Source organism: Gopherus evgoodei, chromosome 5, assembly GCF_007399415.2.
Source record: "Gopherus evgoodei ecotype Sinaloan lineage chromosome 5, rGopEvg1_v1.p, whole genome shotgun sequence".
NCBI lineage: Eukaryota > Metazoa > Chordata > Testudines > Testudinidae > Gopherus > Gopherus evgoodei.
Window position 1 is genome coordinate 20,458,584 of NC_044326.1, and position 26,633 is coordinate 20,485,216.

General features: G+C 38.9%; 1 protein-coding gene across 19 annotated transcripts in view; it reads left to right on the top strand.

Annotated features, from left to right (window-relative positions):
- Window positions 1-26,633, top strand: part of ADD1 (adducin 1) — a 126,105-nt gene that overhangs the window by 57,359 nt on the left and 42,113 nt on the right. For all 19 annotated transcript variants that reach the window (XM_030564211.1, XM_030564207.1, XM_030564203.1 and 16 more), the window contains 8 exons: window positions 7,369-7,581; window positions 8,810-8,972; window positions 9,880-10,031; window positions 21,352-21,432; window positions 23,600-23,749; window positions 25,027-25,170; window positions 25,296-25,394; window positions 25,830-26,006. In XM_030564211.1, coding sequence (XP_030420071.1) covers window positions 7,387-7,581; window positions 8,810-8,972; window positions 9,880-10,031; window positions 21,352-21,432; window positions 23,600-23,749; window positions 25,027-25,170; window positions 25,296-25,394; window positions 25,830-26,006 — 1,161 coding nt within the window. In that variant the 5' untranslated portion in view covers window positions 7,369-7,386. The remainder of the gene's footprint in view (window positions 1-7,368; window positions 7,582-8,809; window positions 8,973-9,879; window positions 10,032-21,351; window positions 21,433-23,599; window positions 23,750-25,026; window positions 25,171-25,295; window positions 25,395-25,829; window positions 26,007-26,633) is intronic.

A 26,633-nucleotide genomic window follows, 5' to 3' on the forward strand; every position in this document is an offset into this window, starting at 1 on the left:
ATTTTATAATACAGAATCATTATACTGACCTATTGTTGAGCAAAAATCAATTTTACAACTATGGGTAAACTACTTTGTGTATTAAGTGATGTTAATTTTTCAGTCCTGTATGGTGAATGAAGGAAAACCTTATCTCTGTTCCAAAAAGCTGAGTCAAAATTTGATGGGATAACATAATGCAGACAAATAGGCTAGATGTTCAGGGATTAAAAGGCATAGTCTCAAAAATGATATAGCATTGGTCTTATTTAACCGCTTATTGGTGAATGGCTTCCAGGAAGAAACATGTTTTTAGCAGGAATGAAGGTTCTGTTGTTATATACAGGTGATCAAGATAATGCTGAGGGCAGGCGCTTGTTCAGTGGGTGGGTGGGAGTGAGCTGTATGTACCAGCTAAATTTTCATGATTTACAGTGGATAACTAAAATTTTTGTATTACAATATACAGCGTTGGAGTCTTCTATTGTCATTGCCCTATGAGTGTCAGTTTGATTCAGTGCATTGTCTTGTGCAAATGTAAACTGGTGAGGGATCTATAGATGCAGCCACATATCAGGTTGACACAGCCACGTGTTGTTATAACAGTTTGCTTTCTTCAGTCATGCTTCTCTTTGGCTTTCTCTGTTCTGCTATTGTTGATGGCTTTAACCACGGACCAACAGGTCTGCTCCATCCTGATCTATTGGCGGCAGCAGCTTCCCATGTGTTTGTGTCAACTTGGCCAGCTTTTAGGTGAGCTTTGAGTGTGTTTTTGTTGGCCTCCCAGCATATGTGCTCCCATTTTCAGTTGTCCATAAACTATGGCTTTGGGGAGTTGTATAGCATCCATATGAACAAGGTGACCAGTCCAGCGAAGTTACACCTGTATGATTAAGGATTCAAAGTTAGGCATGCAGCACAGGTCCAGGACCGGGTCTGGCCTTATCATGAGGTGAATTGAGGCGGCCACCTCAGGTCCCAGACTGTGCGGGGGAGCCACTAGGACCCAGAGTGTAGAAAATCATGTCTGCTGCTGGTGCCTATGTATTCTCTGCCCTAGATGCACAGAGATGGTGGAGTGCTGTGCTGGAGGAGGGAGGGCACAAGAGACATAACAGGCAATATGAGAGGGAATAACAGAAAGCAGCAGGAACTGCAGGGGTAGAGAGGAGGAGGAGCCTCTTATGTACCTCTCTAGCACCCCCAGGAGCCTGGACTGATGAACACCAGCTTCTCAGGGAGCTTCCTGTTTCCTGCTGCTTCCCTGAACCCACTTGACGAGAACAGGCAGTCAACTGAAGTAGTAGGAGCCAGTTAGTCCCTTAAAATGCTGATATTTTCCCTCACTCAGGTCCTGCTACCAGCCTGCTTATTTTTCTCCTTCAGCTGAGTGTTGAGAGTCTCTTTAGCTGGCACAGAACAGTAGTCATGAGTGAAAGAAGAAAACGCCCCTCTGGAGCAGCATTCAGAAAAAGAAAGAAAGCAAAGGAACCTTTCTATCTAATCAGGAAGGAGCTCTCCTGAGATACATAGACACAAATGTTCACAGTGAGCCTTCCGGCCCCAGTGAGGATGTGAATGGTGAGGAGATGCCTGATCTTCCAGTTAGTCAGAGTGCAGGTGACCTGGCAGCTACTGCAGCATCCATATCTCCATCTCAAATGGATGTAACCATGCACATTCCTGAAGAAAAGTGTAGATCAGAGAAGAGTGTGGTGGAGGCACTAGAAACAGCTGCTGCTGAGTTAATTCCTTAAGTCCTAGATGATCCAGGACTGTGGACCCACTTGAGCAGTAGCCTGAGGGACTTCCTTGTACTGGATGGGCCACAGCAAGTGAAAAACTTCATGTTCCCCAAAGACAATGAAAATAGAAGTTTCCATCCAACACATTACTGGTGTGAAATCCCCAATGGTGGCAAAGTGGAGAGGCCATGGCTTATGTACTCAAAACCCCAAAATGTTGCATACTGTTTTTGTTGCAAACTCTTCCAGTCTAATGTTCCAGCCACATTGGATTCTATAGGAACAAAGGACTGGAAAAATCTGGCTAGAAATGTGGCATACCATGAGAAGGCAGCAAATCACCAGAAAGCATTCCGTAGGTGGAGAGAGCTTGAGATGAGACTAAGGTTAAAGGCCACCATAGATGATCAGCATCAAGAGAAGATTGCATCAAAGTCTCTTTACTGGCAAAAAGTTCTGAAAAGGCTCATTGCCATTGTAAGAATGCTTGCTACCCAAAACATAGCACTGCGTGGCACTTCAGATCAGCTGTATGTACCAAACAATGAAAACTTCCTTAAAACTGTGGAGCTGATGGCTGAGTTTGATGCTGTACTCCAGGAGCTTCTAAGAATCATCATAACCCAAGAAATGTACACACACCATTACCTTGGAAAAATGATTCAAAATGAGATCATACAGTTACTGGCAACGAAAGTCAAACAGAAGATTGTGGCAGATCTGAAGTCAGCAAGATATTACTCTGTTATTCTGGACTGCACACCTGACATCAGCCATATGGACCGAATAACTTTAATGGTGTGTGTTGTAACAACAACAGAACCTAGTGAAAATGTCCCTGCAATGGTGGTTGTCAGAGAGCATTTTCTAGAATTTATTGATATTGATGATACTACAGGAGCTGGTATGAGAAATGTGCTTCTTAAAAAGCTGGAAGATACATGGAATTGTGATAGTTGACATTAGAGGTCAGGGCTATGATAATGGTGCCAACATGACAGGAAAGAAGAGAGGAGTGCAGACACGGATCCGAGAGTTAAGCCCTCAACCTTTTTTTGGTCTTATTCAGTTCTCATTCATTGAACTTGGTGGTCAGTGATGCAGCATCAGCTTCTAGTGATCTATGTATTTTTCTCTGTATCAACTCGTCGATGGCAAATTTTGAAGCAACATCTGGGAACATCCTGAGTGCAACACAATGAGAAAGGTGATAAAGCCTATCAAGCACCAAATTGGGAAGATAGATGATGCCATCGTTGCCGTTATGGAGGCTAATGCTATGACAGGAACTGTTCGTGGGAGAACAGTGGCAGAGGGAAATGGAATCACCAGGAACATACATACCTTCAAATTTCTATGTGGCTTAGTGTTGTGGCATGACATACTGTTTGAAATAAATGTTGTAAGCAAGAGACTCCAAGGTGTTGACCTTGATACGTCTGGAACAATGGAACAACTGGACAAAACAAAGTCATACCTACAGTCTTACCGGCAGATGAGAGATTTCAAATCGTTCTGAAGAGTGCACAGAAGTTGGCAGAGTAACTTAACACTGAAACTATTTTCCCACCTATTCAAGAATACAAGAGTCACTGAAGAAGATGACTTTTTGATTATGAGGCACGGGGTAATACCATCAGCAACCCCAAACAACAGTTCAAAGTTGAATTCTTTAACCAGGTGCTAGATTGTGCAATAAGGTCAGTTGAACGTTTCATGCAGCTCAAAGAACACAGCAGTATATTTGGGATATTGTATGCTATTCCAAAACTCCTCACTATACCTGAAGAAGACCTACACCAGCAATGCAGGGCACTAGAGACAGTGTTGACACATGATGACATACACAATATTGATGCGAGTGATTTAGGTGATGAACTGAAAGCCCTTTCAAGATACATTTCAGCAGGATCAACTCCAAAGGCTGTTCTGGAATATATGCACAAATAAGATGACCATCCTCTTTCTAAATGCTTTTGTTGCTCTGCGCATACTTCTAACACTTCCTGTAACAATTGCATATGGAGAACGCAGCTTCTCCAAGCTGAAGTTAATAAAAACACATCTACACTCCACAATGACACAGGAGAGGCTGGTCGGCCTTGCAACCATCTCAATAGAGCATGAGCTGGCCCAGACTGTGGACCTGCAGCAGGAAGCAGTTCAAATCTTTGCAACCAAGAAGGCACAGAAACCACCACTTTGATTATTCAAACAGATAGAAATGCCAGTGTTTACTATGCAGACAAAAAAGGTTATATTTGCTGTTCAGGAATTTGAAAGTTAAATGTTACTTAAAATTTTTGAGCAAGGCATTTAAAGTTGTTTCTCCTTTATTGGGATAGGTAACAAAGCAATACCATGAGAGGAGTAAAACAGGAAGAAGGCAGAACTGAGACCTTTCAAAGTTTTGGTCCAAGCAAGGGGGTATGGGGATGTCATTTGAGCTCCCCAGGGTATGGGGATGTCATTTGAGCTCCCCATCTCAGGTGCCAAAATGTTGTGGGCTGGCCCTGTCTAGGACTTCAGTGTTTGGTATCTTGTCTGACCACTTGATTTTCAGATGAGATGCAGACAGCACATGTGGAAACACTCTAGTTGCCTCTAGTGCCTGTTATAGTGTCCATGTTGCACAGTTGTAGACGAGTACTTAACATGATTGCACAATAGAAACGACTCTTAGGGCTTGTCTACATCACAAAGTTGCAGCGCTGGTGAGGGGGTTACAGCGCTGCAACTTAGGAGGTGTACACATCTGCAGGGCATCACCAGCGCTGCAACTCCCTGTTTGCAGCGCTGGCCGTACTCCCGTTTTGTCTCAGGTGTAGAGGATCCAGCGCTGGTGATCCAGCGCTGGTAATCAAGTGTAGACACTTACCAGCGTTTTTCTTGACCTCCGTGGAATAAGCAGGTATCCCAGCATACCTGAGGAAGCCTCTGGTAATCAAGCAGGTCTCCTTCCCTGGTTTGCTCTCGCGTTCCCCGAACCCCCGAGCAAGCAGGTCTCCTTCCCTGCGGTTTGCTCTCGCGTTCCCCGAACCCCCCTGCAAGCAGGTCTCCTTCCCTGCGGTTTGCAGGGGGGTTCGGGGAACGCGAGAGCAAACCGCGGCGAAGCTGGTCTCCTTCCCCGGTTTGCTCTCGCGTTCCCCGAACCCCCGTGCAAGCAGGTCTCCTTCCCTGCGGTTTGCAGGGGGGTTCGGGGAACGCGAGAGCAAACCGCGACGAAGCTGGTCTCCTTCCCTGCGGTTTGCTCTTGCGTTCCCCGAACCCCCGTGCAAGCAGGTCTCCTTCCCTGCGGTTTGCTCTCGCGTTCCCCGAATCCCCGAGCAAGCAGGTCTCCTTCCCTGCGGTTTGCTCTCGCGTTCCCCGAATCCCCGAGCAAGCAGGTCTCCTTCCCTGCGGTTTGCAGGGGGGTTTGGGGAATGCGAGAGCAAACCGCGGCGAAGCTGGTCTCCTTCCCCGGTTTGCTCTCGCGTTCCCCGAACCCCCCTTGAAGCCGCCCAGCAGCGCTGCAGTGTGGCCACATCTAACACCACTTGCAGTGCTGGTTGCTGTAAGTGTGGCCACTCTGCAGCGCTGGCCCTATACAGCTGTACTAATACAGCTGTAACAACCAGCGCTGCAAAACTGTAGATGTAGACATACCCTTAGTGTGAAGTTGAATGTCATTCCACAGGTAGCAACAAAGTCAACCATAGGCAGAACTGGCTTCAGAAATGCACTGGATGATTTCATCATTGATCTTGGCCATACTTGATAAAATGATGCCAAGATAGCAGTTTTTTTCTACCACATTAACTAGTGTGTCAGGAATTGTGATTTCAGGGACAGAATACATTTTTTCTGGAGCAGGCTGGTAAAGTACTTCGGTTTTCTTAGGCTGATAAAGAGTCCAAATCGCTTTGCCAATCTAAAAAAGCAGTTGACTAGATGCTGCATATTTTTGATGCTCCGTGCTATTGAGTGCACAGTCGTTAGCGAAGAGGAACTCCCTAATGAGCAAGTCAGTCACTTTAGTGCAAGCATGTAGACACTGGAGATTGAAGATACTGCCATCTATGCAGAATTGCATGTAAATACTTCAGTCGCAGTCTTTTGAAAGAATCTAGTACCATGGCACCAAAGAGAGTGGCAAATAGCATACGTGAGAGCACACAGCCTTGCTTAACACCATTCGTTACAAATATAATACAGAGTATTAGGATAAGTCTCAATTTTTTCCCCTCTGATATCAAATTCCAAAAAAAGGACTTTGATACTGCAGTGATGGGCTATAATCAGAACATATTTAGAATAAACATAGTATTTGGTTTTCACAAGAACTTTTTTTTTCACATGCATGTCTTTTGATATAATTTATCTTCTTAAATCCATTTCAAAATTGTAAATCACAAGATTAAAAAAAAAGTTAATTCTGCAGTATTAGCAAACATGATATATTTTTTACTGCTTTGAGTACCAAAAGTATGAAACACTTATTTATATTTTTATAGACATATCCTAAACATAATCACATAATAAATAGGGCAGATAGTTTTGGAGACTTCAAAGCTGAGCTCTTGCCGTTCCCATTGACTTCAGTGGGATTTTTGGGAGTTCTGTAGTTCTGAAAATCGGGCCATGTGGTTGGGGCGATAACTTTTGGTATAAAGGGCTGTAATTAAACAAGAGATCAGCTGCTATAAAATAGCTACAAAAGGAGCTTTGCAATATACTCTGATAGGAACATATCTTAAAAATGAGAAATAATTTAAAACAAAGCTTGCTTGTGGGCTACTTAATCTGACCTTTGTTTTATTTTGGTGTTTGCTTTTTGCGTATATGGTAAAATAACGTTGGGTTTTGTAGCTTTAAAAATCTTGTATTTTAATGTGTGAACGCTCTGGTGCAATGTGAGTAAGAATGTGAGAGGATATACTGCTAAAAGAAATCCTTATAAATAATGTAAATTTTAACAATACCAAGACACCCTGGAGGGACAGCAGTGTAAGAGAATTTCTCCAAGTAGTCTTCAGTTAACTACATTTAATATTTTAAATATAAACCATTATAATTTTCTTTAAACATCTTTTTAAAAATGCTTCCCAAATATTGCTGTCTGACTATACAATTCACCATATTTTGGACTGAAGTAGTCAGTAAAACCTGGTGATTCCATTTCAGTATTGATGTTGGGAATATTGAATCTTGCATGTCATTTTGTACCACTTTATATGCATATCTGAGTGTCGTACATTAGAAGACTTCACATTCTGGACTCCACCCTTCTAGTATTGTTTATGGCAAATGTGAAAACTGAATGGATAACTAAAGATGCATTATTACATGGAGAGCCTGTTGTAGTAGAGACTATTTGAATAGCTGTCTTGTTTGACTTTCCACCTTACTACTTCAAAGTTATATGCCTGAGTATATACTACTTTTTATGTATTTTTTAATTTAACAAAATATACCTGGCTTCCTCCATGCATACTATTAAACCTGTGGCTTATGAAATGTGGAAGCCAAACTAATTTAGTTCTTGATTTTGTGCTGTGTTGAAACCAAGAACGTGTTTGAATACAGATCTGTGTTGCTGTCTTATAAATACTTATGTATTATCGATCTAGGTTCTAACTTTTTTCCTGGTTTGATTTTTCCCTAGGACACTTAAAATTCTGCTATGAATGGTGATTCCAGTGCAACGGTGGTGACTTCACCACCCCCAACAACAGCACCTCACAAAGAAAGGTATTTTGATCGAGTTGATGAAAATAACCCCGAGTACTTGCGAGAGAGGAATATGGCTCCTGATCTGCGCCAGGATTTCAACATGATGGAACAAAAGAAGAGAGTCTCCATGATTCTGCAAAGCCCAGTAAGAAAATACCATATTTATGGTATATATTCTGATTTTGGTTACTTTGCACTGTGATACAGTATGTTCAACAGAAGTTGAGATGTTTAAGGCTACATGCCCCCCCCCTGCCGCTACCCTTGCTACCGTGACAATACTGCTATTTATACTCATGCTAGCTTGGTGAGAACTAGCATGAGTATGTACACATGAGCAGGGGAATTATATCGCAACCTCGTAGTGCAAATGTAGCCTAAGACTTATTTGATTTCCTTGCCTATGTAAGAGTGGTCCTTAGAACATAATTTTCTAGTGTGGTATCCAGTCGAGTTTCATTGTCCCAATTGATAGTTTCATCATTTTATTTGGGAGACAGTTCCACGCTCTTCAGGAAGATGCTTTTATGATCCTCAGCTCAAATTTCTCCTTAATTAGATCCATTTGCTCCTATTTGAACTTTCTTTTTCCATTGTAAATTCCTACTTGCTTTTTAATGTTTTAAACCCAAATATTTGTAATTACTTCAACTCTTAATTGTTGTTTAGCCAAGGTAAACATATTTTGCTCTTGTAACTTTTCCTCATATGTCATTACTTTGTGAAATGTTCAGTAGATTTTTGATACCCTTTGTTTCCATTAGGGAAGCCAGAGGATAAAGTGATTGATTTAAATTTGGTACTTAAATGTGTGTCCTTGACTAAAATCTGTTCTTTGCTCAGATGGCTTTCTCTTCTTTCGGCAGTTTAATCTTTGCGTAGCTAATGAGTGGGTTACAAGACTCACTTTTCATGAAATGTTTTCTCTGAGAAGAATTAGTATGCATGTTTTGTGATATCATAATTAGGGTTGTCTCCTTTGAGGTAGGCAGCAACCCTGTTGTATTGATCTCACCAGCTAATACCCCTATTTCAGTTTGTTCCCCCTTCCTGCAAGCTTTAGCTCTCTGCTTCATGTCAAACAGTCGTCATACATATTGTATTATCCTTCTTCATGAGCAGCGGGAAGTTTTAGTGTGCAAAGGCTGATAAAACTCATGCCACTTGTAACTGTGGAGAGCAAAATTTTTAAGTGATAGGAACAGGCCCAGTAAGTCTGCCACCAGCTGACTTGGCAGGGGACAGTGTGCAGTGTTCCCCCTCTGAAGAGTGCTGAGAAGATACTAGGGAAGGAATGCGTGAGGCTAGCAATCAGGTTGGTTATGGTTCTGCAATTTTGTGATGTTTAACAATATCCAATACTTTGTTGCTAGGCCTTTTGTGAAGAATTGGAATCCATGATCCAGGAACAGTTTAAGAAAGGAAAAAACCCAACAGGCTTGTTGGCTTTACAGCAGATTGCAGATTTCATGACAACAAATATACCAAATGTCTACCCAGCGGCACCACAAGGTGGAATGGCTGCATTAAACATGAGTGAGTGTACAGGGATTATTTGTGATAAAGATGTGCCACAGCTTGTAATGGGTACTTGAATTATTTTTAAGGAAGTTTTGAAATGAAGGTACAATGTTGTGAACAAGCTGAAATACCAGCCCATTTTGTTTGCAGGGATGCTGTAAAAATAAAGAAATCAGTTAAAGTAACTTGTAAATATTGGAGTGATATAAAGAATAATTATTTGTGTATATTATTTATATCAGTGGTTCTGAAACGGTGACTTGGGACCCCAGAGTGGGTTGCGACCCGGTTTTGATGGGGTCGCCAGGGCTGGCATTAGACTTGCTGAAGCCAAAAGTCCAAGCCCCATTGTACTTAGGGTTTCAGCCTTGGGCGATGTGTCTCAGGTTACAGCCCCCACCCACTCAGGGCTGAAGCCCTTAAGCTTAGGCTTCATCCCCCTCCTCCCCAGAAGGGCGGGGTTCGGGCTTCGGCCCCGCTGCTCAGGGCGGAGGGGCTCTGTCATTGGTCCTCCTTCCTGGGGTCATGTAGTAATTTTGGTTTTCAGAAGGGGGTTGCAGTGCAATGAAGTCTGAGAACCCCTAGTTTATATTAAAGCCATTTTAAATTAGACATGTTAATTGAAAAATACACTGTCACTAATAATTTGCAGTACAGCTGAATAATGCTGTCTGTATTTAACAAATCTTTACCAAATGGGCTGTCCATGGAAAAATGAAATGCTCAAATTTCAGAGGTCTAGCTGGTGGAGGCTAGAAAGTATATCTCTTTTGAAAGTAATAATTTTTGACTTCTTAGGTTGTTCAATCAACTGACAGTAGCATTATAAAAACAACTACAGTAGATGTGGCAGAATGTTTTTGGACATTAACTCAGATATTGAGCATATGATTTACATTTACTTTTTCTTCTTCCATTTCAGGTCTTGGCATGGTGACACCAGTGAATGACCTTAGAGGGTCGGATTCCATTGCGTATGAGAAAGGGGAGAAGTTATTGCGATGTAAATTAGCAGCTTTCTACAGATTAGCAGATCTCTTCGGGTGGTCTCAGCTTATTTACAATCATATAACAGTGAGTATTGGATCAACACATAGCTAAACAATTGCTCTATAGATATTTTCCACCTCTTTCCCACTCATTGATTGCAACAGAAATGAAGTGGTATTGAAAACAGTATAATAGAGAAGAGATTCATCACGGCATGTCAAGAATTAAGAATAGAACAGCTTGGATGTCAGCCAGTTTAGCTTGAATAGAGTCTTAAGAGATTTTACACCAAAGTCCTCCTGATGAAACACGTTTTTTTGTTTTTTCTCAAAGGCTCAAGCATTTAATGTCTTGAGTGGAATGAATAATTTTTATTTACCATTCAGTAGGCAACTTCTTAGAGTTCTTTTCAATATAATAAAATGTGTATTTGTGTTAATCACTTAATTAAATATAACTGAAAATTATGAAAATGCCTATAGTACAATAGTAACCATTTCTGAGAATCAGAAATCCCTGATGCATTTGATCTTAGAACACTTAGCTTAACACGTTCTGCCAGCTATTTTCATTGTGACTGAATGAGTAATTACTGGCACTTATGATAATACTTGACAGAATGACTGGCAGCGCAGGGAGGTGTCATGAGCCAGATGAGGGGCTAAAATGGGTGTCATAATTAAAGTCACAGCTGTAGTAGGAAATCCAGTCTATTGTCTTCATAACAGAGCTGAATTGTGTATGGATATTCCAAATGTGAAGTTGTTGTTCAGGCATATTACAGTGGCTGCCCTTAATTTTTTTTTCAATTGGTTTAGATGGCTAATGTTACTATTTAAATTAATAATGACATTTATTATTACTGGTAAGTATTTTCTTGGGTATCTAAAATCAGTGGTGCACACTTTGTAAACACAAATAGCTCTTGCCCATCCATGACACAACCAGTGAGGGTCATAAATAAAGGAAAAGATTCATTGAAAGGCAACAGTTGATGCTAATAAGATTGCATAGTTTCTTGTTAAAGAATAAAAACATCTTAATGGTTCCAGTAACAAATTTTTATATACCTCCCCCATCACTTTGGATAGATGAGCTGACAGAATTGATACTGTAAGAGAGACTTGAATGAAGTAAAGTGGTGCCTTTCTAAGCATAAAGTTCATAAACATATACATACCTTCTTCCATTGCTCAGAGTAGGTAGAGAGGTAGGTATATAAAGACTGGCATCACTGGTAGAGTAGTAGGGACAAAGGCACATGAAAGGAGCTGCTGGCAGAGATGTAGGGTTTCTGAAACAAGGCTATAAGAAGTTTGAAGTTGATGCATAGTGCAGTGGGGAGCCGGTGAAGTTGCTGACATTGGTAAGAAAGATGTTTTTGACAGCAGCATTTTGGATAGACTGTAGAGGGCAAAGTTAGCATCAAAAGGTCCTGACAGAGACTGCAGTATTCAAGGCAAGAGTTGATTCTGACATGGAAGAATGATTTGGCAATAAGCATGGAAAGAAATTTTTAGAAATGCGATTAAAAAGCAACAGTGCATCTTCAATGCCTAGATGGAAAGTGAAAAGGAGGGAAAAGGGTTAAATTTTAACCACTTTCCATCCACCCTTCTCCCCATCCCCAAGTTAGGAGGAGGATGATAGTATTATCAACCCTAATGAAGAACGGGATAGCAGGCATGATTTAAGTGAGAAGCGCCCTGATTGTGATCATGTCAAGCTTGAGGTGACAGTGAGCCATCCAAGCTGATGTCTCAGTATAAGGAGTGATGATAAAACTGTAGTAAAACTGTCAAAGTCAAAATTGGCAAGCGCATAAGTTAAATAATGCCAATATAAAAGTACTAATTTGCTACTTTTATTGCAGTAATTAAATACATTTCAGATGGGATATACAAACACTGTATGAGACATGAATTTAAATGGTCAGTTGACCCCTTAGTTGCATGTGTTTTGTGGCATCATTTCTCAAGCTATGAGACTCACCTTCCAGAGGAATCATCCCCTCTTCCAGGGGAGAAACCAAACAAGCCTTTTTTCTCCCTTAATTGCTTTTTGACTTAGGCTCCTCTTTGCCAATTTCTGTTTTCTTGTTTTTAAAGAACTGTTTAAAAAGATATTTCTTGAGGCCTCTTTTAAAGATGTCTTCATCAGGTTAAGCCTGGCAGTAATTTAGTAGAGGAGCGTCATGATAATGTGTGAGGAATGTTACATTTTTGAAGCAGTATGTGTACAGTACCATCATGCAAGTGTTTTTCTGAACATAATTAAAATAAGCATCCATTTGCTATTGACTGAGTGGAAATAGCTATACAAACTACTAATTGACAAATGATCTGCAATGATAAGTAATAGTCATGGTGTTAAAGACAGAATTAAGACACTCCATGATGTGCACCAGGGGACTATTAATACATACCTTGTGTGTGAAAGAATTTTTATATATGATCTTCTGTGTTGACAGTCATCTAAAATAACCTCTTATCTCTAAAGTTAGAGAAGGAAAACTAGTCTCATTATGACCCTCTTCTCCATTTGCCTTTCCATGAAAGTTTCCTTTATGTGTGGGATAACTCTCTTCCCTTAGTTCCACTAAGTGAGACTGATAGATGCACCATACTTTGAGTGACTGGAGGTAGCAATGCTTATTGAAAAGAGTCAGATTTTTGTTGAATATAAATCTGGTGCTGCTGTAGAGTGGCATTCATACAGCTCTGACCCTTAAAAAGAAAAAAGTACAAATGTTCTTAAAAATCTGTAATGGGCCCAATAGCCTCACTTAATACTCTTATTCTATTTCTGTAGCAAGCATCTTACTATGTCAGGGAACTCTCCACTGGCAAAGATCTGGCAGAGGCATCTCCACTACCTGTTGTGTCAGCTATCCACCCACAAATCCCCTTGTATAAAGAGGGAGGCAGGACCATATTGGGGGCATTCCAGGGGCCGAGCATAGGCAGGAGGAGGTAAAGTGGCAGAGTAGAGCTTTGCTACACCCAGTCTTCCACTAACATAAATTATGGCTGCCCCTGTGCAGCCTTAACTTGACCTGAGGCCAGGCAGCTGTGAATCAAGGAGCTGGAGAATCAAGCCCCCTGTTTCAAAAGCCCAATATGGGAGATACAGATATGATGGTAAAAATATTTACAAGCAAGAATTGTCCAGAAGGCATTGAGTATATATATCCCTTATCAAATCTTTAGAATATTACAAGCAGTAGTTACCAGTCATATCAAGGGCTCAGTCTAATGGAAAATAAAGACATTACAGGAGAACCTCAGAGTTACAAATACTTCGGGAATGGAGGTTGTTCATAACTCTGAAATGTTCATAGCTCTGAACAAACGTTATGTTGTTCTTTCAAAAGTTTACAACTGAACATTGATTTAATACAGCTTTGAAACTTTTCTATGCAGAAGAAAAATGCTGCTTTTAACCATCTTAATTTAAATGAAACAGACACAGAAATAGTTTCCTACATTGTCAAATCTTTTGTTAAACTTCCCTTTTTTTTTAGTAGTTTATGTTTAACACATTACTGTACCGTATTTATTTTGTTTGGTTGGGTTTTTTGGTCTCTGCTGCTGCCTGATTGCATATTTCTGGTACCAGATGAGCTGTGTGGTTGACTGGTCCGTTCGTAACTCTGAGGTTTTACTGTATTTCTTTCCTGATAGTTGTCCAATGTGGATCCGTCAAACTGGACAGTTGCTCTCATGTTGTTGTGGAATGAACGTATAAGACTTAACAGGGTTGGTGGGCATCCTCTCTTTTCTAGTATTGCAAACAGACCTGCTCTGCTGACTGTGTCAGATGCTTTGGTTAGGTTCACAAAGGCAATATACAATGGTTTTGCTCTCTGCACTTTTCTTGGAGTTGAAAATATCATGTCTGTGTTCTTGCCCCTACATTCTTTTGAATCTTCTTCTCGGTACTCTTGAACTGTGTGTTTAAGGACATGAAAGATGGAGCGTATCTCCACACAAGATCAGCTGGGAAACTCTTCAACCTGTTCCAACTTAAGTCAAAGACCAAAGTAAAAAAGATGCTGATAAGGGAACTTCTGTTCACTGATGGTGCTGCCCTCATAGCCCACAACGAAGATCTACTACAAGAACTCATGGACCACCTTTCAAGTGCCTGTCAGGCATTTGCTCTCACCATCAGCATCAAGAAAATGGTTGTATTAGGACAGGGGGTTCCACAAGATCCTTCAGTTACCTTACATTCAAACCAGCTAAATTTAATCCAAAAGTTCAGCTACTTAAGTTCTGCAGTGACCACCAACCTCTCACCGGATGAAGAACTAAATGTTTGCATTGGAAAGGCTACCACCACCTTTGGCAAACTTACTAAAAGAGCATGGAACAGCTCAAAGCTTAACATCAAGACCAAAATGCTAGTGTACCAAGCTTGCATCGTCTGCATACTCATGGATGGCGGGGAAACATGGACAGCTTATCCTTTTCTCCTGATGAGCATAAACAGTTTCCACCTATGTTGTTTATGCCTCATACTCAACAGCAAATGGCATTATGAAGTCACCAATGCAGAGGTTCTTCAAAGGGTAAATTTACCAAGTGTGACAGCCCTGCACAAGCAAAGACCACTGCACTGACTGGGTCATGAGGTTGGAAGACGGATGCATACCCAAAGACATGCTATAGCGGGAGCTATCATAGGGAACAAGAACAACAGGACATCCACAGCTTTGCTATAAAGACACATGCAAGTGAGCTCTGAAGGAATTTGGAATTGATCCTGACCAATGGGAAATCTTGGCAAGTGATTGTAACAAGTGGCGCCATCAGGGCATCAAAGTCCATGACAGGAGCTGGGTCCTACAGCTTGAAGAGAAAACAGCCTGTAGGAAGCAGGCAGCTCCCATCTGAGATACATACTTTTGCAATACTGCCAAAGATCATGCAAATCTCGGATTAGACTATTCAGTCACATGAGACATTGCAAACCATCTACATCATAGGCTGCAGTTCCCACCGTCTCTTGCAGACTAAAGGATGCCCACAAGTCTTTCCTGATAATAACCAGTAACTAGATCGAGGGGAAAAAAGCACTATATCTAAATAGTTTGATTATAAATGCTGAAATGCTATCAATATACATAACAAAACTATCGATTTGAATCATAAAAGATAGCAAAGAGAGCTTTCCTCACAGTGTCAGACTCAAAGATCAGTGTTTACAGTTCAGTTTTCTCCTTACATTTCAACTTGAACCAGACTCACCTTTTTGCCCAAATCTAGAGCCATTCTTCTTAAGTTGCTTCAAATTAATTTATTACATCTCTAAAAAATAAATTGTATCTTCATGGGTATTTTGCTTTATATGGAGAGCAGTTTCTGTTCTCCTCTTTCAGGTTATACTTCTGAAAACTGTTCATTTTATGCAAGTGGCATTGCTAAGATGGGGAGAGATGAAGGAAATTTTGTTCTCACAATAACTTTCAATTATCTGTGACATTCAAGATCAGATCTTTGTCTTGCCAATCAGGAACTTTTCCTAAAATTCCATTTTTCTCTTCTCCTGGATTGCAGAATTCTATAGAAGTAAATTATTTATGGCTAATAGTAGGGGAAGCAGGCAAACTTAAATGGTGAGAACATATAGACTAATATTTGTACCCTTTGTACAAAATAGAGCATAAATAGTGATCTGTAGATGACCTTAAAAGCTTGACTTATGAGCAGAACATAAATGGTTCCATATAGAGGTGTCCTTCCTCTATCGGTTTGTTGTATAACCACGTAATATGGTTCACCCTTTACTCATTATCCATTGGAGGAAGTGTCGTCATTTTGAAAAATTGATCTAGTATGTTAAAAATAACCTCCAAATAGCTGTTAATGAAACACTGACCATAAAAAACTATTAGGGCTATTGTGCGTATTTGCACAAAGATGATTGGGCTTGACACTCTTTGTTTCTTACCTCTTTTTGATAAAGTGCCTTATTAACTTTATAGGTCTTTATGTTTTACTGGATGTATTTGCCTTGCATATTTGCTTTAAAAGTTGTACAGTTTTGTCCACTTAAAAACTTTATACTAATTAAATGAGTCCTATAAATTGAAGACTTTGTATTGTACTTGCATTAAATTTAACAGCTGGTCTTACTGATATTTGATGTGTGAAGTGCCTGAATTCCCTTGACCTTACATGAACAGGCCCTCACTGGATGTTTGATTTGGAATGCCTGCAGAAGGATAAACACTAATGACTGAGCAACAGTTAAATTAACGAGATAACAACATGGTACACAGTCAAGTGGGATCGCTGGAGTTTTGAAAAGACCGTAGCTCTCCCTATGTATCTGGGTCAGTAGAGGTTAAGCTAATAGCAAGTCTTAAATCAGTCACCATAGGGTGATTTACAGAGTGGGGTAAGTGTCTCCTTATAAAAAGAGCTGTACTTGAGCAATGGCATCTGTGAAGTAAAGACTTTAAATTAGAAGAGATGGAGGTGAGGTAAAAATTATATCCTAAAATGTGAAGAGATCTCCATCAATCTTGGACCATTGGGATTAGAAAAAATAAAAGAATACTTTCTGGATTCTGTTATCCTTTTTGGAGAGGAATCCTGGAATGGTAATTGTATAACAGGTGATACTTTGGCACTGGATTCAGTCCTCATTGAAGTAAATGGACTTTGGATCCTTTTTCTTTCTCTTTCTTTCTTTTTCTAAATGCTAAAAATAGTATGAAATGTAGCCCTCTAATACCCCTTTTCCCCAGGAAAATCCCTTATGTAATGTAACAATGCATTAATCAATTTATTTGCTAGTTTAAAATCTAAAACCCATTTTGGAGTATAGAAAATTAGTCAACTTTATGTAGACATGTTGTTCATTAATGGAAAAATGCACTTGAGTGTGACGGGTAACTAAATGATTAAGACAAAATAAGCAACTAAGGACTTTTTCTTTTACTATTTTATTTCTCTTATGGTATGGCTCCATCTTATTTGTTTTTGTTTTATCCCTTGCATACAGAAAATATGTTTCAAACAAACGACAAACTATTAGTTTTGAAATGTCTCAAACCAGAACTGAGAGAGTGACTGCTCAGGCCTCAGCCTTCAAATAACTGGAATGTGACCTACCGTATATACTTGTTCTTAAGCCGAATATTTTTGGTAAAAAGTGATGCATCAAAGAGCGAGAGTCGGCTTATTAATGGGTCTGCACCAAAATTTGATGATTTTAAACTCTATGGAATCATTGAATTGAATATCTAATACCTTGTCCTTTTGTTTACCTGGAGCATTCACCGGCATGGAGCCCCTCAGTCTGTGAACGCTCCAGGTAAACAAAACGTTCAGTCCCGCTAGAGGCTTACCCTAATGGGCCAGGAGCCAAAGTTTGTCAGCCCCTGAAATACAGGATTGGCTTATGAAAGGGACATATAGTTTTTGCTATTTTTATCTAACCATCTTGGGGAGTCGGCTTATAAACAAGTAGGCTAATGAACGAGTATATGCGGCACTTGTTCCTAGAAGTAAACAACAACATTGTCTAGTTTTAGTTCATCCTGTCCGTGTAAAAAGAATTGGAATTGTGACTGCTCAATATTGTCTGCAGTTTCAGATTGAGTGCCCTGCATTATACTATTTACCCTATTCTCAGCTGAACTGATGTGAGATTGTGACTGCTGTTCCCACCCTGGGAATGAGAGGACGTTCCCAGTGAGCAGATACTTAAGATGGAAATATAGGATTTATTTAAAGTATTAAGATGACTACCAAGAATGACAGAGTGTAAAAAGCCCAGCCAGAGAGGAACTGCATCTTCAAATAACTGTTAGGAATCTAAAAACTGAATTGTTGGCTGCATTGGCTCTTAGATTGGCATTTATAGACAGTTGATCTCTGGAATAATATTTCCTGACTTTGAACCACATAAAACACATTCCATTTAATGTAGGGCTGTTGATTAATCACAGTTAACTCACACGATTTAATCATGATTAAGCACAGTTTTAATCGCATTATTAAACAATAGAATACCAATTGAAATTTGTTAAATATTTGTGACTGTTTTTCTACATTTTCAAATATATTGATTTCAGTTACAACACAGAATACAAAGTGTACAGTGCTCACTTTATATTAATTTTATTACAAATGTTTGCACTGTAAAAAATAATAAACAGTATTTTTCAGTTCACCTCATACAAGTACTGTAGTGCAATCTCTTTATCATGGAAATGTAACTTACAAATGTAGGGTGTTTTTTTTGTTACTTCACTGCACTCGGAAACAAAACAATGCAAAACTTGAGAGCCTACAAATCCACTCAGTCCTACTTCTCATTTAGCCAATCGCTAGCACAAGCAAGTTTGTTTATATTTATGGGAGATAATGCTGCCCACTTCTTATTTACCAGTGTCACCAGAAAGTGAGAACTTTCAAATGGGACTTTCATAGCCAGCATTGCAAGGTATTTACATACCAGATCTGCTAAACATTCATATGCCGCTTTGTGCTTTGGCCACGTTTCCAGAGGACAGGCTTCCATGCTGATGACACTTGTTAAAAAATAATATGTTAATTACATTTGTGACTGAACTCCTTGAGGGAGAATTGTATGTCTCTGGATCTGTTTTATCCGCATTCTGCCATATATTTCATGTTATAGTAGTCTATGATGATGACTCAGCAAGTTGTTCATTTTAAGAACACTTTTGCTGCAGATTTGACAAAACCCAAAGAATGTACCAGTGTGAGATTTCTAAAGACAGCTACAGCCCAGACCCAAGATTTCAGAACCTGAAGTGCCTTCCAAAATCTGAGAGGGATGAGGTGTGGATCATGCATTCAGAAGTCTTAAAAGAGCAACACTCTGATGCAGAAACTGCAGAACCCAAACCACCAAAAAAGAAAATCAACCTTCTGCTGATGGCATCTGACTCAGATTGTTGCTGACACAGAAGTGCCAGAGGCAAGCAACAGCGGTTCGTTGCCCAGAGTGCTTAGCGCCAATAAACACACCAGGGTGGAGAAGCAAAACACAAGTTTATTTGAGATCTCAAAGCGGTGCTGGGAGGCTGATGCCTCAAATCAAGCACAGCTAAAACAAGCAGTCTGTTCCTTTATATCCCATGAGAACTGGCTGTTACAATCAGAAAGCTAACTGCTGACATTACATTTTACAGCTCTTAACATATTAGGTTACACTAGGTTACACAAAGTGTTTAACATGGAGGAACATTGGTTCATTGAGGCCTACAACAGGAGGGCTTCATTGACACTTGTGGTCTACCACCCTCCTGAGTTACCTAGGGTTATGCCAGAGTGACACCAACAAGATGATAAAAATGAACATGCGTCGGGCCACACTGCTTTGGGTTGTTGTCGAGTAGAACCCGTCATCAGTATGGACGCATGCTCTCTGGAATAGTGGTTGAAGCATGAAGGGACATATGAATCTTTAGCACATCTGGGATGTAAATATCTTGCAGCGCTGGCTACAACAGTGCCATGAGAAAACCTGTTCTCGCTTTCAGGGTGACATTGTGAACAAGAAGCGGGCAGCATTATCTCCTGAAAAAATAAACATACTTGTTTGTCTGAGCAATTGGCTGAACAAGAGATAGGACATAGTGGACTTGTAGGCTCTAAAGTTTTACATTGTTTGTTTTATTTTTGAATGCAGTTATTTTATGTACATAATTCTACAGTTGTAAGTTCAACTTTCATGCCAAAGAGATTGCACTATAGTACTTGTATTAGGTGAATTGAAAAATACTATATCTTTCGTTTTTTACAGTGCAAATATTTGTAATAAAAATAAAGTGAGCACTGTACACTTTGTATTGTGTTTATAATTGAAATCAGTATATATGAAAATGTAGAAAACACCCCAAAAATTTAAATAAATGGTATTCTATTGTTTAACAGCGTGATTGATCATGATTTTTTTAATTGTGCGATTAATCACAATTAATTTTTTTAATTGCTTGACAGCTCTAATTTAATGTTATACATCAGCTATATGCAGACCTCAGTGGTTCAGGAGCCAAACTAGTGATCGTTACCCGAAAGAGCCACAGTAGTGTGACTTCTTTTTGTGTGTGTGTGTGTGTGTGTGTGTGTGTGTGTGTGTGTGTAACTAATATTCTCACAGCAAAATGACCAAGTATTATTTTATCAACTATAGTTTGTTAATAACATAGTAAAAGCATCCTGATCGGTTAATAATTAAATCACACAGTGTTTTAATATCATGTGCTGCAAAGAGCCACTGGAAACGCATTAAAGAGCCGCTTACAGCTTATGAGTCTCAGCATGAGTATCACTGTTATACATAGTGAATAGACCTGAGATAGCATCAAGTAGTTAGATCCTAATAAAATTCATGAATTAAAAAAAGAATGTGGGTTAATGGTAGAAGAGGAGATAAGAAAAGAATCATGCATTTAGTTTCATAAAACTACTAATGGATCATTTAGATGGAGGTTTGAGGTTGTCTATGGGACTATGAAAAACCATCCTATTTTGATCTCTGGTACAAGGGTGTGCAAAGATAATCCATTGCTTTTGCTGATGTGTGCAGTTAAGCTCGTAGCACATCTTGAAGCATCCTTTGATCTATTTTACAACGTGGTATAAGTTATAATTCTACTTATACTGCAATAGCATCTAGAGGCCGTAGCTACTTTGTGCACAGCACTCTAAAAACATAACAAAGATATAGTTCCTACCCTAAACAGTTTACAAACTACAAATTAATTTTGAGTTATGAACTCCATCATCTGTGTGTTAAACCCTGAGGCAAACATTGCTATGTAAAGAGAAGGATAGTTGGTGGAGAGCCCCCAGGCATGCTACCCTCCCCACCACCATCAAAAAGTTAAAGGGTTCATCCCACCCAGGTCAAGATGTTCAAACCCTTTAGTTGGGTTGCTTAAATTTCCACAAGTTTTCTGCTTCATAATCCCCAATCCAGATGTTTTTCTAGGATACTAACGCTATGGGTGACAATATTGCTTCTTCAAAACTGTGCTTCCTATAGGGTATTAGGGAACCACTCATCTATCCAGGTTGTTATTGGTCCTTTGTTATTGTAGGATCTGAGCACCCCCTTGGCATCTTACTTATACCTTGGTCTTCCATCAGCCTAAGAGACTGTAGCCTGGGCTTCCCTGAGGCCTTATTAAACATGAGCTATTAGCAAGTGTACTATGGTTTAATATATTATGTCAATTATAGTGGATATGGCATGACTGTTTGTTAGTTTATGCTTCTGGAATATGTACATCTCCCGTGTTAAACTCTTGTAATTTCATTGTATGGCATGTTTCCTAGGGCTTACAAAACAGAACTTGAATTTAAAATATTACAATTTTTTTGTAAAGGTTTAGCTTTCACTCTTGTATTTTTAGGCCAGAGTAAGTTCTGAGCAGGAGCACTTCCTGATTGTACCTTTTGGACTTCTTTACAGTGAGGTTTCTGCATCCAGTTTGGTAAGTGCTAATTTCTATTTCTATACCAATAGAACATGGATATAAACATCTAAATTCTGTCTAACATATATGCATGTTAAACTTAGATAAGCATGTTTTAGAAGATACTACAAGTTATTTGCTGCTGCAGTCTCATGGCCAGAACAGTTTTGTTGCCTGTTTTGTTTTTTTTTAAAGAGTTTGACTGATTTCAGTATCCTTCATGCTGGAAGTAAGAGACTTCTTTTTTTAATGGACATAAAATTTCAGATTGTAATTTGAGTATAAACTCTTGGTCCTTAATTTTTTTCATATACTAAAATAAATCTATATTATCATAAATTTTAATTTGAGGTATTAATTACATAAAAACTACGCAAGACTGAGAATGGGGAATTCTTGAGTTCTAGTCCTTTCTCCAACATTAATTCGGTCGTTACCTTGGGCAATTTCTGTAATCTCTCTTCCTCAGTTTCTTCATGTACTTACAGTACCTGTTCTCTAGGTTAATATATATTTGTAGTTTAATGATTTTGCAATGATTTCAAGACATGAAGTGCTAAGTATTTTCTTTGCTGCCTTTAATTCTGGATTACAGAAAGACAATAGATTTGGATTAACCAAGTATATTCACTTTTCCAGATCTTGTTGAAAATAAATAGTAGTGCATAATAACAGGCCTAGACCTAGGGCAATGGGACTGTGGTGACAGATAGCCGAAAAATCAAGTTGGCATAGTTGTGTCAAAGGTTATAATTTTGTTTTTGTCATGTGACTTTCAGATATTGCTTGTGGGAGGGTAGTGTTATGAAGCCGCCTATGCAACTAAAAATCTCTTAAAAATAAATAAATAAATAAATAAAGCCCAGTGATGCAAGACTGCTTTACTTCTCATCAAGCTTGAGGAAGATCCAGCAGTGACTCAGAGGCTTGTATATTGCAGCACCCCTCAAATGGACATAAAGCCGTGGTACCATCCATGGCAATGCTGGAAGAATTTAACACTAAGACTAATTCATTAGTTATGCCTGTAGTGGCCACTAATCCCCAGACTAGATGTCTTAGTCCTCTCTGACACTATTTTAGAAAACTGCATAGTTCTGTCTAAATTGGTGTTAGTATGGGTTGAGAACAGGATAAGAGAGAAAAGAGCGAAAATAACTGAACTCTGTATATTATTGTCTGCAACAATTAAAGAAAATCAAGACATTACTGTAAGATTGAACTTCTGGCAAAACAAGCATTCAGTACAAATCTGTGGCTGTGGGGTATCCTAGTAAGCCTGGAGGGCAAGAATTTAATTGCATTTCTTAATCAACTAGTATTTAAGGTTCTCAAAATTAAACACTGATGATGGTCCAATTTACATATAAAGAGTCTACATACTTTCAAAGACAGCTTTAGTTGCCAATCAAAGACCAAAGTAAAGTATTCTGTACATAGTCTCAAGATTCATTGACAACCTGTAGATACTTGTTTGCAGCCGGAAAGGAAAAAGAAATCAAGTATAAAAGGATCAGATTTCTTTCTTTCTAGATTTGAGATTAATCAATGAGGAAAAAGAGGGGCCTGAATAACATTCCAGGAGCTGAATGTTAAGGGAACTTATTATTATCAGCTAAACAAAGGTGATCTGAAAAGAAGTAGGCAAAGAAGTGAGCTTGTACTCTTTCTTGTTGCATTATGATGTATAAAAGAGGACTGAAAGGTTTTGTGTTAGTTTTCTAAAAGGCTTTTTCTCCTTACTTGTGTTTTTACATTAGTAATTCAGGCCATGTCTAGGCTGAAAGACCCTCTGATCAGTGAAGAACTAGTGGAAATGTCATCACAAGAATCAAGGAAGTGAAAGTTGAACAATGTAGAGGGTGGGAAATAATTTGTTCAGACAATTGCTTGTTGATGGCTTTGATTTCTTACAAAAGAGCAGTGATATAGAAAGCTCATTTTGTGTTACTGTAGACCAATTCTACAGCTGTTTAAAATATATTGATCTTAAAGCTTAATATTGTTGCCATTAATGGCATTGGTTTATATACATTTATATGTAACATACTGTTGTGAAGTATGATATTGTTAAAATATAATAATATAATTTTAAAAACTGCTATAGGAAGATGCTGAATTAAATGTGTTTGGGACAACAATAACTTATAAAACTTTTTATTACAATGTTTTCTTATATTGTCAGGTTAAAATCAATATTCAAGGAGATATAGTTGATCGTGGAAGCACTAACCTGGGAGTAAATCAAGCTGGTTTTACATTGCACTCTGCAATTTATGCTGCTCGACCTGATGTTAAATGCATTGTTCATATCCATACACCAGCAGGGGCAGCGGTAAGCAGTTCCTGTTACTGTAGATTTTAAGAGAAGTGTAGCTGGTCCCAAGTAGTAATATATTTACTTAATAGTTTAAGGGCTTGATCCCCTTAAACCCGTATTCTAATGGGGAGTCCTATTTGAAGTCAAATAGTTAATGAGCCTGTTCATATGAGGAGGGGAGGGATAGCTCAGTGGTTTGAGCATTGGCCTTCTAAACCCAGTTCAGTTCAGTCCTTGAGGGGACCACTTAGGCATCTGGAGCAAAATAAGTACTTGGTCCTGCTAGTGAAGGCAGGGGACTGGACTGGACTGAATGACCTTTCAGGGTCTCTTCCATTTCTGTGAGATAGGTATATTTCCATATATCGTATTATATTATTGAGTATTCCTGCCCTCTGAGTGCTTGCAAAATTGGGCCCTGTCTGTGCTAATGTTGTTTATGACTATGAAATCTTGGATCAACATTTAGAAGTAACACTAGACAAATGGCAAATTTCAGATTGTAATAGAACCTTTTCAGTCAATGGGTCATAACAAGGTAAAGTGTCCTCCAGTGGCCCAGTAAGGCCCACTTTGTAATATTTTCTGCATATATATATGCTATGTATTGGAGTACTTGCATCCTATCTACATTTTGTTCTGGTAGCACATCTGTAACTGTTTCACAGCACAAGTAGCAGCATTGATCTCAAACAGTGGGCTTTGTGGACGCCCATGTTGACTTGTGGATCCCTGTTTTTATCCATCTCCAAGAACAACTAGTTATAAATCATTATCAAATTCACCTCAGAAGCTTTTTTAGGAGCCAGCCTAAACTCAGTCAGTGACTGAGTTTCAAATATTCAGGAAATTGCTTTATTGCAGTTCTTATTTTGATATTTTTCTTATTAAATTGATTCAGAACTGCAATAAAATGATTTCAAGGTGGGTAACAAGACCGAAATTGAGTAAGTTCCTAATTTTGAATCATATTCTGAGGATTGTTGAAATCTTTAACAATGGTTGTTATTTTTAACTGTGATTTTGTGTAATAAGCTGCAGGAAAGCTTGTCACTTATAATCTTGTCACTTAAAACAGTATGAATTAAGGATAAGAGGCTGATTTTCTAATTCTTTTCACATTTGTCATGTCTTCTGACCAATGTTCAGTTCTCCTGCTTCTAAATGTCTCAGTTGTATTTAAATATTAACAATGAAATTTCATCCTCCACTACACACGTTAGTGTATATAATGTACACCAGTGACTTCGTTTTTATTTATTTCTCTCTCAAAATCAACTTATCTTTTTCAGGTTTCTGCAATGAAGTGTGGTCTCTTGCCAATTTCACCAGAAGCACTCTCTCTTGGAGAAGTGGCCTATCATGACTACCATGGTATTCTGGTTGACGATGAAGAAAAAGTGTTAATTCAGAAAAATTTGGGACCTAAAAGCAAGGTCAGTTATTCCATACATAGGTCAAAATTAAAAGAAAATAGTGATTTTTTTTTTTAATTGGAAATGGGAAGGAAGGGAGGTATGTTGTAGCAGCTCATATGCCTTGCAATGTCTATTTCTTCTAGGTCCTTATTCTCAGAAACCATGGCTTGGTATCAGTTGGGGAGACCATTGAAGAGGCTTTCTACTATATTCATAATTTAGTAGTTGCCTGTGAGATTCAAGTAAGAATCTTAATATATTATATAATGAATCTGCTATCTATAACAACATGATACATAACCTTCAAACAGATGGTGGATAATTGAATGATTAAGAAGTGACAGCTTCAGTCTAAACTAACAAAATAAAGATTCCTGGATTGATTTCATTATGCAGGAGCAACTGCACTGATAGTTTAGCAACTGTGTTCAGCTGGTAAACTAGAACTACTTGTCTTACATAAATCTCTCCCAAATCATCAGTCTATTTTTCGTTAATGCAAGAGTGTTGCGACATGTAATTTTTCACATTGCTTAAAACGCTTTCCTTATTACAAGGTCATAATGATTTATTTAATTTAAAAATGTAAGATTAGAGTTTGTAAAATAGAAGAGAGTCCTTCTACTGTCCAGTGTTCACGTTAAAAAAAATTAAAATGTGGTTTAATTATTTTTAAGGTACGTACTCTGGCCAGTGCAGGTGGGCCGGACAACTTAGTGCTGTTAGACCCTGGGAAATACAAAGCCAAATCTCGTTCTCCTGAGTCTCCAGCAGCTGAGGGTACTGTATCCCATCCAAAATGGCAGATTGGAGAGCAGGAGTTTGAAGCCCTTATGCGAATGCTTGATAATCTGGTAAAGCAAATAACATCATATTGCACAATGAATACAAAATTCTTTCTTAAATGCTATAAAGAAACTAAGTTGTTTGGTTTTTTTTTCAGTTTTTTTGGTCATATTTTACTTTTTTTTTATTTGCTGACAATTTGATACTTGATTTCAAAATACTGAGTTTTTCTTAGGTTAGTGTCTAGGCTATAATGTGAAAAAAGAACCATGTATGTTAATTCATTTATTAATCTTTAATCGGAGTATTTAACGCTTCCACGTAAAATGGAATAGTCAGGTACGGCCTGATTCAAAGCCCACTAAAGTCAGTGGAAAGACTCTTCTTGATGTCAATGGGCTTTGGCTCAGTCCTTAATGTTCATACTCATTAGGTTCTGTACCTCTTGTAACCCAGACTGGTTCCTTTTGTCAGTTGTGATTGTGGTGCATACAGCCTCTCCAGATAATAACATGCAGCCGTCTCCTCCTTACCCCTTAACACAAAAGCAGAGTTAAAAGGTGAACTTGGACTTCTCAGGATGTCACATTGTTAGAGGGGTCTTTGGGTATTAACCCAGAATGGTGGTCCATATCGCTCCATTGATAGAACATTTGTCTGAGGGTCATAGGTTAAAGTCTACACAATCACTCTGA